Here is a 15,727-nt window from a genome sequence, read left to right on the forward strand (position 1 = left end):
TGAACCATCTAAAGCCTGGAAATTGTAGTAGCCATTCCTTACCCTGCGCCTTCTGAGTTTCTGTAATGGTCACGTCACCATAGCTCGAAATCCTGACCCTGTCGCAAGGATGTGGCGGTGGAACGAACCAAAGTGCTGAACACGGGCGCGGAGGCCTAGTCGGGAGGCGTTACGGTCGTAGCGAGCGTAATAGGTGTCCAAGAGGGTCGTTACCCGGAGCCTTGGTTTTAGTGGAGAATTCAGGAACGATGCTAGACTTAGAACTGATAGTCCTAAGATCCATGGAACGAGGTTACTCATACATGAGTCGACCAACGAACTGGCCGCTCCTTGTTGTGATCACGGGGTCTGTATCCTGCAGTTCCTGACGGGAAGCAGGTGTGTGTAGGTGGTGGAACTTGGGAATGATTGGAAATTAAATGAGGTGTTTGAAGCCCAATTGCTGAAATAAATGGAAAGGTGGGGGATTGCCAGAAGGGACCATGAAAGTACTTCCCCCCCCCCGCCGCCCCTGAACGGGAGCCTCAGGTCGATTCTGCAGGCCTGTCAGGATGGTCCCGATGAAAATGCTGGATGAGGGAAGGGTCTAGGATGAAGGAGCGGGGGATCCAGGAATTCGCTTCTGGACCGTACACTTCCCAGTCCACCCGGTATTGGAAACAGCTGCCCCGACAGCGCTCATCTGGTAGTCGTCGGACGGTGTATGCCGTATGGTTGTCGATCATACGGGCAGGTGGGTGAGCCTCAGATAGGGGGCACAAGGGGCTGACGGAAACTGGATTTAATTGAGACACATGAAAAGATGGGTGGATGCGCATTGATCTTGGCAGCTTTAGGCGGACCACTGTGGGCTTCCCCGAGGAGCGGGGCGACTGGTTCTCTCTCTCTGACGCTCCTGAAGTCGATAGTCTAATCGGATGGCTAGCGAGATCAGAGTCCAGAAAGTCCGTGTCGTCCCTCGCGGCCAATTCATCCTTGATCTTTTTCGAGAGGACCTGTCGAAACACCTCCCGTTGGGCCTCGTCATTTCACCAGGAGTCTACGGCTAAGGTACGGAACTCAATGGAATACCCTGGTCACACTTCGAGAAGCCTGTCGAAGAGTAAGCAACCGTTTGGCGGCGTCCTTACCTCGAATGGATTGTTCGATATCTTTCCTGATTTCAGATACAAAGGAGGATAGGAGGAACAAAGCTCTGGTCGGTTATGTCATATCGCGGTTGTTCAAGCCAAGGCATCCCCTCATAGCAGCCCCATGATGTACGCAATCTTTGTTTCATCGGAAGTGTAGGTACGTGGCTGCAGCTCGAAGAGAAGGGATAATTGTAACAGGAAGGCCGGGCACCTACTTAGGTCCCCGGAACAGGGTTCAGTCTCGGGGACATACGGCTCTCGAGGGCGTTGTGTTCCTGATTCAGGGCCGAAGCCATCCCGAGCGGTGCGGTTTGGGTAGCCGGGGTTCTTGAAGGGGACGGAGAGACCCGATCCGCTTGTTTACTGACCTTCTGCACATTCGTGGCTAGTGTCAGAAAGTTTTCCGTGATCTCCCGAAGTATTTGGTCGTGGGCGCCCAATAGGTAGCCCTGGCTATCCAGGGGTTTTTGTACGGGATCGTTGTCCGCTGGGTTCATCATGGCCAGTTCATTCTGTCGCAAGGACGTGGCGGTGCCACGAACTCAAGTGCTGAACACGGCCGCGGAAGCCTAGTCGGGAGGAATTACGGTCGTAGCGAGCGCGGAATGGGTGTCCAAGAGAGTCTTTAACCGGAGTCTTGGTTTTAGTAGAGAATTCAGGAACGATGCTAGACTTAGGACTGATAGTCCTAAGAACTATGAACGAGGTTACCCATACACGAGTCGACCAAGGAACTGGCAGCTTCTTGTTGTGATCACAGGGTCTTTACCCTGGAATTCCTGATGGGAATCAGGGGTTTGTAGTTAGTGGAACCTGGGAATGTTTAGAAATTAAATGAGGTGATTGAGGCCCAGTTGCTGAGATAAATGGCAAGGTGGGGGATTGAAGAAGGGACCATGACAGATCCACGCTCTAAGCTCATCTGCTTTATTCATAGTACTTCTCGCATTAAAGTAGACAGATCTCAATCCATCGGTCTGAGCGTGTCCCTTCTCTATCACATGTCTATCTTCCCTTTCGCACTGTCTCCAATCTTTCTCGATTTGTTAGCCAATCTCCCTTTTCTCCGTCACTTCAATTCGTTTCCCATCCCCATAGCAATTCTAGTTTAAGTTCTCCCCATAGGCTTAGCAGACCACTTTGCCAGGATATTGATCCCCTTGTGGTGATCAGGATCATCCCGGACCCTGGCACCTGGGAGGCAAACTATCATACTCGTTTCTTTCCTGCGTCCACAAAATCGCCTGTCTGACCCCTTAAGTATAGAGACCCCTGTTACTGCAGCAATCCTTTTCCTTTCCCTACCCTTCTGAGCCATAGGGCAGACGCTGTGCCAGAGGCGCGACCACTGTTTTTACCCCTTAGTTTGGCCGTCTCCCCCAACAGTACTCAGACAGGAGTACTTATTGTTAAGGGGACAGACACAGAGATTATCTCTGGCATCAGCTTCTTACCCTTCCCTCTCCTAACCGTTACCTACCTATCAAATTATAAATAAAAATTCTGTCAGTAGAGCAAACTATGTTTGTATCATTTTTGACCCATGTATAGAACATAGAACAGTACTGCACCTTGCAGGTCCTTCGGCCCACAATATTATGCCGACCCTCAAACCCTGCCTCCCATATAATCCCGCACCTTAAATTCCTCCATATACCTGTCTAGTAGTCTCTTAAACCTCACGAGTGTATCTGCCTCCACAACTGGCTCAGGCAGTAGATTCCACGCACCAACCACTCTCTGAGTAAAAAACCTTCCTCTGCCATCCCCCTTGTGCTTCCCACCCCTTACCTTACAGCCATGTCCTCTTGCATTGAGCAGTGGTGCCCTGGGGAAGAGCGGCTGGATATGCACTCTATGTATTCCTCTTATTATCTTGTACACCTCTATCATGTCTCCTCTCATCCTCCTTCTCGCCAAAGAGAAAAGCCCTCGCTCCCTTAATCTTTGATAATAATGCATACTCTCTAAACCAGGCAGCATCCTGGTAAATCTCCTCTATACCCTTTCCAATGCTTCCACATCCTTCCAATAGAGAGGCGACCAGAACTGGGCACAGTACTCCAAATGTGGCCGAACCACAGTTTTATAGAGCTGCATCATTACATCGCGACTCTTAAACTCGATCCTTCGACTTATGAAAACTAACACCCCAGAAGCTTTCTTAACTACACTATCCACCTGCGAGGCAACTTTCAGGAATCTGTGGACATGTACCCCAGATCCTTCTGTGTCTCCACACTACAAAGTATCCTGTCATTTATTTTGTGCTCTGCCCTGGAGTTTGTCATTCCAAAGTGTACCACCTCACAGTTCTTAAAGTGGATAAATCCCCGGGACCTGACAGATGTTCCCTCGGACCTTGAAGGAGACTAGTGTTGAAATTACAGGGGCCCTGGCAGAAATATTTAAAATGTCGCTGTCCACAGCTGAGGTGCCGGAGGATTGGAGAATGGCTCATGTTGTTCCGTTGTTTAAAAAAGGATCGAAAAGTAATCCGGGAAATTATAGGCCAGTAAATTTAACGTCGGTAGTAGGTAAATTATTGGAGGGAGTACTAAGAGACAGAATCTACAAGCATTTGGATAGACAGGGACTTATTAGGGAGAGTCAACATGGCTTTGTGCGTGGTAGGTCATGTTTGACCAATCTATTGGAGTTTTTCGAGGAGGTTATCAGGAAAGTGGATGAAGGGAAGGCAGTGGATATTGTCTACATGGACTTCAGTAAGGCGTTTGACAAGGTCCCGCATGGGAGGTTAGTTAGGGAAATTCAGTCGCTAGGTATACATGGAGAGGTGGTAAATTGGATTAGACATTGGCTCAATGGAAGAAGCCAAAGAGTGCTAGCAGAGAATTGCTTCTTCGAGTGGAGGCCTGTGACTAGTGGTGTGCCACAGGGATCAGTGCTGGGTCCATTGTTATTTGTCATCTATATCAATGATCTGGATGGTAATGTGGTAAATTGCATCAGCAAATTTGCTGATGATACAAAGATTGGAGGTGTAGTAGATAGTGAGGAAGGTTTTCAGAGCCTGCAGAGGGACTTGGACCAGCTGGAAAAATGGGCTGAAAAATGGCAGATGGAGTTTAATACAGACAAGTGTGAGGTATTGCATGTTGGAATGACAAACCAAGGTAGAACATACAGGGTTAATGGTAAGGCACTGAGGAGTGCAGTGGAACAGAGGGATCTGGGAATACAGATACAAAATTCCCTAAAAGTGGCGTCACAGGTAGATAGGGTCGTAAAGAGAGCTTTTGGTACATTGGCCTTTATTAATCAAAGTATTGGGTATAAGAGCTGGAATGTTATGATGAGGTTGTATAAGGCAATGGTGAGGCGGAATCTGGAGTATTGTGTTCAGTTTTGGTCACCAAATTACAGGAAGGATATAAATAAGGTTGAAAGAGTGCAGAGAAGGTTTACAAGGATGCTGCCGGGACTTGAGAAACACAGTTACAGAGAAAGGTTGAATAGGTAAGGACTTTATTCCCTGGAGCGTAGAAGAATGAGGGGAGATTTGGTAGAGGTATATAAAATCATGATGGGTATTGATAGAGTAAGTGCAAGCAGGCTTTTTCCACTGAGGCAAGGGGGAAAAAAAAACAGAGGACATGGGTTAAGGGTGCGGGGGGATAAGTTTAAAGGGAACATTGGGGGGGGGCTTCTTCACACAGAGAGTGGTGGGAGTATGGAATGGGCTGCCAGACGAGGTGGTAAATGCGGGTTCTCTTTTAACATTTAAGAATGAGTTGGACAGATACATGGATGGGTGGTGTATAGAGGAATATGGTCTGTGTGCGGGTCAGTGGAAATAGGCAGAAAATGGTTCGGCACAGCCAAGAAGGGCCAAAAGACCTGTTTCTGTGCTGTAGTTTCTATGGTTTCTATGGTCTCTCCGGGTTGAACTCCATCCGCCACTTCTCATCCCATATCTGCATCCCATCAATGTCTCTCTGCAACCTTCGACAATCCTCTACACTATCTGCAACACCACCAACCTTTGCGTCGTCTGCAAACTTGCCATTCCACCCTTCAACCCCAACATCCAGGTTGTTAATGAAAATCACGAGAAGTAGAGGTTGTAGAACAGATCCTTGTGGGACACCAGTAGTCACAATCCTCCAATCTGAATGTACTCCCTGCACCACGATCCTCTGCCTTCTGCAGGCAAGCCAAATCTGAATCCACCTGGCCATACTTCCCTGGATCCCGTGCCCTCTGACTTTATAAATAAGCCTACGGTGTGGAACCTTGTTAAATGCCTTACTAAAATCCATATAGATCACATCCACTGCACTACTCTCATCTATATGCCTGATCACCTCCTCAAAAAACTCTATCAGTCTTGTTAGACGCGATCTGCCCTTCTCAAAGCCATGCTGACAGTCCCTGATCAGACCATGATTCTCTAAATGCCCATAGATCGTATCTCTAAGAATATTTTCCAACAGCTTTCCCACCACAGACGTAAGGCTCACTGGTCTATAATTACCCGGACTATCAATACTATCTTTTTTGAACAAGGCGACAGCATTCGCCTCACTCCAATCCTCTGGTACCATTCCCGTGGACAACGAGGACATAAAGATCCTAGCCAGAGGCTCAGCAATCTCTTCCCTCGCCTCATTGAGCAGCCTGGGGAATATTCCGTCAGGCCCCGGAGACCTACCCGTTCTTATGTACTTTCACAACTCCAACACCTCCTCTCCCTTAATATCAACATGCTTCAGAACATCAATCTCACTCATATTGTCCTCACCATCATGAAATTTCCTCTCATTGGTGAATACCGAAGAGAAGTATTCATTATAGACCTCGCTCACTTCCACAGCCTCCAGGCATATCTTTGCACCTTTATCTCGAAACGGTCCTACATTCACTCCTGTCATCCTTTTGTTCTTCACATAATTGAATGTTGATATCTGTTTGTATCTATTTTGGCTCAGGTATCAAATTAATGGATACCTTCTTCAGCGAGCCAAGTAGTTGGAATAACAGTAACGGTCAGTTGCAGATCAGTAGCTAGTACCAGAATCAGAATCAGGTTTAATGTCACCGCTGTTTTTATGTAGTCTGTTGTACACTCAGTGAAACCAAATGTCTCTTTCTTAGTCAGTAAGGATTTATGGAAAGGAAAATCACCCTTCGATAAAATAAGCCATTGACATGCGAAGTATTTTTCAGGCCTAGCACACTTCACACGGCAAGTAGGCAAAGCAAGATATCACTCTACAAATGAATTACGCAGAGATAAACGAAGCAAAGTGAATAAATAAAATACTCTGTGGTACAGTACAAATTTCAAGTGGTACTTGGAATGAGATCGGACAGAGAGTTCAGAAGCCTAATGGCCTGACGGAAGAGTTGTTTGCCATCCTAATCGATCTTGGCTTTATGCGTTGGACTACTGGCTGATAGAGAATGTTAAGGAGGCTGCTGGATGGGTGCGTGAGATATTTCATTAAAATTAGAGATCTGCATACGCGGCCCTCCTGATGAATGTCACCGAAAGATGGTACAGAGACCCTATGATTCTGTCAGCCGTTCTCACAGTCTTTTCTTGGGACGTCCGGTCTGTTACTCTGCTATTCCAAAACCAGATGGCGATGCCATACTGATTAAGGAGACTTCTCTAAAAACATTTAGCAAACTCTATCCTACCTAGTCTTTTTACAGTGTGGGAGTCCAAGTCAATGTATGGAAAGTTAAAGTAATCTACTATAACAACCTTCTGTTTCTTGCAGCAATCTGTCTACAAAACTGTCACTCCAAATTCAGCGTCCTGTTGGGTGGTTTATAATATAGCCCCATTAACGTGTTCATTCGTTTGGGTATTCCTCAGTTCCACCTACAACGCCTCACTAGACGAGTTATCCAATCTGTCCTGAGTGTGCGGAGCTGTGGCATTTTCCTTGACTCGTAAAACAAGAGAACCGCGGAATACTGAGTTGTAAATCCAGTCCTTCCTGTAACCAACCCTCACCAATGCTTACAATATTATTATTCCATGCCTTGAGTGCAGATTCCTTACCTACGATACATCTTGCATTAAAATATACGCAGCTCATGATATCAGTCGCATTATGCTCAGCTTTTGGATTCCTGACTTTGTCTGATATCTTAACAACATCTGCTCCCTAATCCCTCCACCAACTGCGTGCTTAGTACTTGATCCCAGATCCCCCAGAACCAGACAACCAGGAAGAAATATACCATCCGGCAATCTCCGTCTTGTCCACATTAACTACTTTCTGTTCCCCTAAGTAAGGAATCTCCTTTCACTTCAGTTCGCCTCTTCTCCCCTCTTCCATTCTGAGTCACAGCACCAGATCCAGACACATGACTGCGTAGAATTTTTGTGCTCGGGCATCCCCCCACGCAACAATACCGAAAGTATTATATCTGTTTTTTAAGAGGGAGATGGTCACCACGGTAATCTCAATTGCAAGTTTCTCCTTCCTGGCTTTCACCCGGTCTCCTAGGTCCTGCATCTTAGGGGTAACTACCACTCTATGTCAGTGCCATCACAGATTCAGCCTCTTGAATGATAGCGAGTTCATCCAGTTCCAGCGAAGTTTTGGAAGTTTCAGCTGGATGCACGTCCTGCGCGTGTAGTCTTCAAGGACACAGGGTGTCTCCCGCCTTCCTATATCCATCAAGAGAAGAATTCTGCACCCCTTTCTGGGTCTCTACTGTTTTAAATGAACAAAAATAAAGAAGGAATAGCAATAAGTATACAACAAATTCTTGATTCTCCAAAACATCAGCTATATTAGGGCAAATTTAATACAGTGCAAGACATATATCTTGAGATTTCAGATAAAGAGTGGGAAAAACACAAACATTACTACTGTCTGAAGCCGTTGCGCTGAGAGTATCCAAGCTTGTGGTTTTGTTTCCAAAAGTACGATTTTTAGAAAATATATTTTATAAACTGCAACAGATGAATTCACTATTCAGTATTTTATCTTTAATTATGTTGTTCCAGATCTTCCGACTCAGCCCAGAATTTCAAAAAGTCCAGAATACCCAGTGTATGTAACTGGAGAAGCAGTTACTATTTCCTGTGACGTCGCGTGGCGTGGCTCACCAGGCCAATTTCAGTTGTTGAAGGACTCCGTCCCTATCATAAACAGCTCTGTAAACCAAAACTGGTTCAACTATCATGTTGAAGCTGTCAATGCTGACAGTGAAGGGGACTACGCTTGTGTCTTTCTGATAATGGAATCGGGCCGACTGATACATTCTTCCATCAGCCATCACATTCGAATAAACGTCACAGGTTAGTAAGGCATCCACTTTATAGCGTTCCATTCTAAATAAAATGTCTGTGAGAACGCTAACACAATGGTTTCTTCCGGGTAAAGACGATTCTGTGAAACTTATATAGTGCATACGGAAGCTGTTGGATTGCCCATTGTCAGAGCTGGGTTATTGCAATTAATTTTCCTCAGTATGGTTTACATTGGGAACACGGATATTTTACTAGGTCGTCTAAATCGACTGGCTAAATACTGGTCCTGCACATAGAAAAAAAAGGAAGACAGGATAATCCTTTACTGAGCAAAAGAAAAAAAAAACAGCCAAAATTAACTGTGGGACCGGACCACGACTATTTAAAGTTCACGAAGAACATTCGGGACGTTGTCAGCAAAGGTAACCAATGAGGAAAACAAAAATATCCTGGGACTGGCTGACAGAAGACAAGGAGTCCATCAGACCACACAAACATAATATATAGTATTAGAATTGATCACATCGCATCTTCTCCACCCTTCCTTCATTGCTGATTCCGAAACACATTCATCTCCATACTCCGGCCTTGAAATTATCAACTTCCACCATACATATACCACGGACTTGGCATCCACCACAGAATGTGGCAAATCATTCCACAGGTCTCCACTCATCCTTGTGAAATTCCCCTGGACTCTCTCCAATGACAACAGATTCTTTCCGAAATATGGGGTCTAAACCTGTTGACAATACTACAAGTGTGGCCTGGCTAGTGTCTTATAAATCCTCAGCGTTATCTCATTAATGTTATATTATATTCCCCTGAAATAAATGCCAACTTTGAATTTGCCTTCTTTACTACAGACTCAATCCGTAAATTAACCTTCTTGGAATCTTGCACGAGGACTCCTAAGCATCTATGGTCTTTCAACACTCTCACTACTTGGAATATATTCCGCACTATTGTGCCGTTTACCACAATGCACTATCATACATTTCTACAGGATTTCTCAGGATTTAGGATTTGACCAGCTGGTGTAGTGACCTATCCACCTTAAGACCTTTGAGATTGCCTCGAGCTTTTAGCTTTGAAATAGCAATGGCTGTAAATCAATAACTAAGAGTTAAAGTGGAATCGGAACCCGGATCACGGACTAATCACGGAACATACATTTCAGGTTGCATTGGAGCCGTATCTATTTTCTGTTCTCAATCTTCGTTCATATATATAGAATAAAATAATCCCAATGCCGCAAAGTATTAATAGCAATTTCATTCACGGATAGTTCGACGCCGAGTTAATTCCACCAACAGTAAATTCGAAGTCTTTACTCCGCTGAATTAATTTTCTTTTCAATTATATTTACAGGGATTGTCCTTTCAATTCTCTTAATATGTAATATATAATAACTTGGGGTTTGCGGGTAAAGCAAATATTTATTGTAATATTCACATTACACTTCTAAAAGAAGTGATTAGGCTCACTCTTGAGCGGCTGTTATCCCTCTGATCAACTGCAGGGACTTCTTAACGCTGGGTCCGGAAGATCAGATGTTAGATGCAACGAATGCAATTAGCATGAATGATATTGCAAGATACGCTTGCAGGGACTATGCACTTCTGGCCATTGTTCTTCCAGCTGAGATTGGAGGAATAATTCTGCGACCTGATCGTTTTTGATCGACCAGCTTATTCGCTGGTTGATCACCATCACTAGCAAACACCACCGCCGCTGATGTCATGAAGGCATAACGTGGATGCTGTCTAGCATTCACTCGGGCTTTTTCGACGTACGTGATCTCGATCTGGTATCTGGTGATGGTGCTACGATCTCTCAAATGGTTGGAATGTTACATGCTCCTCGTTCATACCTTTGACGTAGCGAGCAGACAGTCAGCCGCGCGTCTCAGGTTACCCAGCCGCTAGCCTGCTTTAGAGGCCAGTATCACGTCTTGCCTTCCGTGAATTACAATTGCCAAAGTATCTGCCGGGGGCAACTCTGCAATGATAAATCCGTTACATCAAAATAAGTTTGTGAGCTCATCTCTTGTAATTACAAGTTACTGTTTGTATCATATGTGGGGCTGATGTTACTGGCCACTTACCAGCTCATGCTTGATTTTGTCAACGTTGTATAGCAATGCATCTATCAAGAAAAATATGCACATGAAGACACTGCCCCTTTTAATTGTACACACTTTGGGCCCATTATGTCTACACAAATTTCATCGTTGGTATTTTTGTTATTTCAGATCGCCCACCACCTCCAACACTCTCGCTCAATCCTAATTATCCCATATATCTGGAAAGAGAAGAAGTCAACATTACGTGCCATGCTCCGAGCCTTCACAGCCATGACCATCTCCAATGGCTCCTACGTTGGAAGTTTGAAGAAACAACCCGAAACATGACACAACAACATGTTAGTAATTCATTCACGGTGGTAAATAACAGAAATGAAGGATATTATTCCTGTTTATACGACCAACAAATATCGGGACGTTGGATAACATCTTTCCCTAGTGACGTCGCGAAAATCCAGAGTAAGTCTTTCTTTTGTTAAGGACTTTTGAATATGCCACGTTGCTTAACGAAAACAATACAACACAAATGACACAAAGCAATCAATTGGTAAATTTGCTAAATTGGTGAACTGATTTCCTTTTGTCACCTACACTGACGTGCAGTCAAAAAACGTTTTGAATATTTTCCATAGAGTACATTTCAATATAGCAGTTCATCGAGGTAGCACCACCGAAAATAATAGCAATATAAAGGATAAAGTGTTACGGTTCTACAGCAAATGCAGTGAAGACAGACGTTAATTTGTAAGTCTAGAATGCTGTATACTGCGAAGATAAAAGTCCATTTTATGTACTACTGAAAAGCTGGTAGTCTTGTAACTGCGGGCTCTAGACAGCCTTTCAACCTTCGGGATATTGCATTTTCTGTTCAATAGGTGGGGTCAAAAGAGGATGCGGTCTTTGATAATGGTTGTTGCTTTACCAAGGCAGCAGGAATTTCAGGCAGAGCCCATGGGTCGAAAGCTGGTTTGCATAATGTGCTTAGCTGTGTATACAACACTCTGCAAGAGCTTAGAATATAACGACATTATTAATTTCATACATTCTGCACTCGTCCTAACGTAGTAGTTAAAACTAATGCCAAGGTCTAAATCAAGGTACATAGAATCTAGGTAAGAGAACTTCCTAGAGTCATAGTGAGAAAGTACAGAAATAGTTTCTGTGGCACAACTCGTTGATTGCGACCAAGGGGCCTACTCGATCTAGTTCCAGGTTTTTTATTTAACCTTCACTTGGCCCATTTCACTCTAGTATAAACGATTTGGGTCGAGATTCTTCTTTAGGACTGAGAAGGAATGCCAGAACAAAATGGTGGGAGTGGGGGAAAGAGGCTAGCTGGAAGGTGAGCCTGGTGGGCAGGAAAGGTCAAGGTCTGAAGAAAAAGGTATCCGATTGGTGAGAATAGTAGAAAATAGGAGAAAGGGTAGGAGAAGGAAAAAGGACGGAGGGGAAAGCAACAGGCAGGTGAGAAGAAGAGAAACATAAGAATTTAAAATAGAGGAGAGGCGCAGAAGAATTTTGTTTACCAGAAGGAGAAATCTATTTCATGCCACTAGGTTAGAGGGTGCCTATACAGGATTTAAGTTGTTGGTCCACTATCCTGACTCTAGCGTCACCTTGGGACAAGAGGCTACGGACTGATATATCGAAAGGGAATGCAAATTGGAATTAAATATGTTTGGCCACGTTGAAGTCGCACTTATGGCGGAATGCACAGTAGTGCTCAATGAAACTGTCCCCACTTTACCATGTCTCTCATCAAAGTAGAGGATACCGCATCGGGAGCACTGGGCACGATATCCGACCCAGCAGATATGTAGGTGAAGTAGTAGCTCATCTGGAAGGACTTGTCAGGACCCTGAAAGGAGGTGAGGGTGGTAGTTTATGGGTAGGTATAGCTCTTAGGCTGCTTGCAAAGAGATTAGTGGGGAAGGATGAATGGTCAAGCGAAATCGCGGAGGGGATGATCCCTGCGGAAAGTGGAGCGGGGTGAGGTAAAGATATGTTCAGTTGTAGGATCGCTTTGAAAATAGCGGTGGTTGCAGAACATAATGGATTGCGTGTTGACTCACCTTATGTACGTTACAATTTGAAATTATACGGTCTTTCATCAGTAAATCTAAAAAAAATGAATTCAACTGGCAGAACTATTTTCAAAAGATAGAAACCTGAACGATGCACTGCAAAAGCTTTTATAGATATGTAAAAAGGAAAAGACTGGCAAAGACAAATGTAGGCCCCCTGCAGACAGAAACAGGTGAATTGATTATGGGGAGCAAGGACATGGCAGACCAATTGAATAATTACTTTGGTTCTGTCTTCACTAAGGAGGACATAAATAATCTTCCAGAAATAGTAGGGGACAGAGGGTCCAGTGAGGTGGAGGAACTGAGCGAAATACATGTTAGTAGGGAAGTGGTGTTAGGTAAATTGAAGGGATTGAAGGCAGATAAATCCCCAGGGCCAGATGGTCTGCATCCCAGGGTGCTTAAGGAAGTAGCCCAAGAAATAGTGGATGCATTAGTGATAATTTTTCAAAACTCGTTAGATTCTGGACTAGTTCCTGAGGATTGGAGGGTGGCTAATGTAACTCCACTTTTTAAAAAAGGAGGGAGAGAGAAACCGGGGAATTATAGACCGGTTAGCCTAACGTCGGTGGTGGGGAAACTGCTGGAGTCAGTTATCAAGGATGTGATAACAGCACATTTGGAAAGCGGTGAAATGATCGGACAAAGTCAGCATGGATTTGTAAAAGGAAAATCATGTCTGACGAATCTCAAAGAATTTTTTGAGGATGTAACTAGTAGAGTGGATAGGGGAGAACCAGTGGATGTGGTATATTTGGATTTTCAGAAGGCTCTTGACAAGGTCCCACACAGGAGATTAGTGTGCAAACTTAAAGCACACGGTATTGGGGGTAAGGTATTGGTGTGGGTGGAGAGTTGGTTAGCAGACAGGAAGCAAAGAGTGGGAATAAACGGGACCTTTTCAGAATGGCAGGCGGTGACTAGTGGGGTACCGCAAGGCTCAGTGCTGCGACCCCAGTTGTTTACAATATATATTAATGACTTGGATGAGGGAATTAAATGCAGCAGCTCCAAGTTTGCGGATGACACGAAGCTGGGTGGCAGTGTTAGCTGTGAGGAGGATGCTAAGAGGATGCAGGGTGACTTGGATAGGTTGGGTGAGTGGGCAAATTCATGGCAGATGCAATTTAATGTGGATAAATGTGAAGTTATCCACTTTGGTGGCAAAAATAGGAAAACAAATAATTATCTGAATGGTGGTCGATTAGGAAAAGGGGAGGTGCAACGAGACCTGGGTGTCATTATACACCAGTCATTGAAAGTGGGCATGCAGGTACAGCAGGCGGTGAAAAAGGCGAATGGTATGCTGGCATTTATAGCGAGAGGATTCGAGTACAGGAGCAGCGAGGTGCTACTGCAGTTGTACAAGGCCTTGGTGAGACCACACCTGGAGTATTGTGTGCAGTTTTGGTCCCCTAATCTGAGGAAAGACATCCTTGCCATAGAGGGAGTACAAAGAAGGTTCACCAGATTGATTCCTGGGATGGCAGGACTTTCATATGAAGACATACTGGATGAACTGGGCTTGTACTCGTTGGAATTTAGAAGATTGAGGGGGGATCTGATTGAAACGTATAAGATCCTAAAGGGATTGGACAGGCTAGATGCAGGAAGATTGTTCCCCATGTTGGGGAAGTCCAGAACGAGGGGTCACAGTTTGAGAATAGAGGGGAAGCCTTTTAGGACCGAGATTAGGAAAAACTTCTTCACACAGAGAGTGGTGAATCTGTGGAATTCTCTGCCACAGGAAACATTTGAGGCCAGTTCATTGGCTATATTTAAGAGGGAGTTAGATATGGCCCTTGTGGCTACGGTGGTCAGGGGTTATGGAGGGAAGGCTGGGGCGGGGTTCTGAGTTGGATGATCAGCCATGATCATAATAAATGGCGGTGCAGGCTCGAAGGGCCGAATGGCCTACTCCTGCACCTATTTTCCATGTTTCTATGTTTCTATAAATGCAGAACAGTAAATATCGAGAAATGTGCAATAGAGCTAGTAGAATATAATACAGAGCAGCGGGATACAATTCAAGCGATGGGTGAATATGAAACATATAAGTATTTGGGGTAACAAAAAAACAAAGAAAATAAAGGATAGTACAATAGAGGAAAACATTCGACAAAATTTACTTCAAGGTTTAAAATATGTGCCAGAGTTCAAACTTAAAAAAAATATAACAAAAGCAATAAACACTATTGCTATACCCATAATCTCGGATTATTTTGGTATTATATCTTGGCCCGACACCAATCTGGAAAATTAATACAGAGACATAAGAACTCAATTGTAGACAGCACTCGGCATAGCCATACCCACTTAGATAAGCACTACTTGGAACTGAAAGAGAAAGAGGAATAACGTACATCCAGATAAAACTCCAGAGGTTATATTTTCATTAACGAAAACAGGATTCAGTACTCCACACCAGATCATGCAATTCTGATAAGAAATGCTCAACATTAAACTTACACGAAGGGCCAAACAATAAAATATACAAAGTTATCACAACAGATGAAACAAAATGGAAGAGCATTTGCTGCAATAAAAAGCTAAATATCGACAAGGAACGTCAAACCCGTGGCTCCGAGTTGGAGACGTCTTCCCAGAAACAGTGGAGTTCCTTGTGGAAATACAGCACCAGGCGTTTAACAAACAAAATATCAAAAATACATAATAAAATTCCAGCAAATTCACAACGATAAAGGCAGAAAATGTGAAGGGAAACCTAGAACAATCAAACACATTAAAGGATTCAGGAGCAGTTTAGCGCAATATAATTTCGTACAGGCATAATCAAGTGGCAATCACCATTCAACAAAACCTTGCTTTAAAATACAAACGCATGCAAGACACAATACGCAGGATAAATACAATCCGGTTTTAGTACCCGAGTTCTAAAAATAATACTACGACAAATTCATTATTACAAATCAGATCATCCATAAGAACTTTCCGGATAAACATTGAAGTAGAATTAACTAAATAGACATCTCCATTCCATACACAAGTAACATATAGTAATTAATAAGTTAAAAACACCGGAAATATTATGGAGTAAAAGAAAATTGAAAGACTATGGACAATGAACAGGATATGCATTGTCCCAATAGTAATATAGATAACAGGCATCATCCCTGTCACTACATAAGAGCGTTAAACATTTAGGCCTACATACTGATAT

General features: G+C 44.0%; 1 protein-coding gene across 1 annotated transcript in view; it reads left to right on the forward strand.

Annotated features, from left to right (window-relative positions):
* The window catches only part of LOC140190025 (scavenger receptor cysteine-rich type 1 protein M130-like), a 78,099-nt gene that overhangs the window by 50,505 nt on the left and 11,867 nt on the right, over positions 1-15,727 (forward strand). The window contains exons 14-15 of the mRNA XM_072246424.1: positions 8,128-8,421; positions 10,628-10,918. Coding sequence (XP_072102525.1) covers positions 8,128-8,421; positions 10,628-10,918 — 585 coding nt within the window. The remainder of the gene's footprint in view (positions 1-8,127; positions 8,422-10,627; positions 10,919-15,727) is intronic.

This window comes from Mobula birostris, chromosome 29 (assembly GCF_030028105.1).
Source record: "Mobula birostris isolate sMobBir1 chromosome 29, sMobBir1.hap1, whole genome shotgun sequence".
NCBI classification, from domain to species: Eukaryota; Metazoa; Chordata; class Chondrichthyes; order Myliobatiformes; family Myliobatidae; genus Mobula; species Mobula birostris.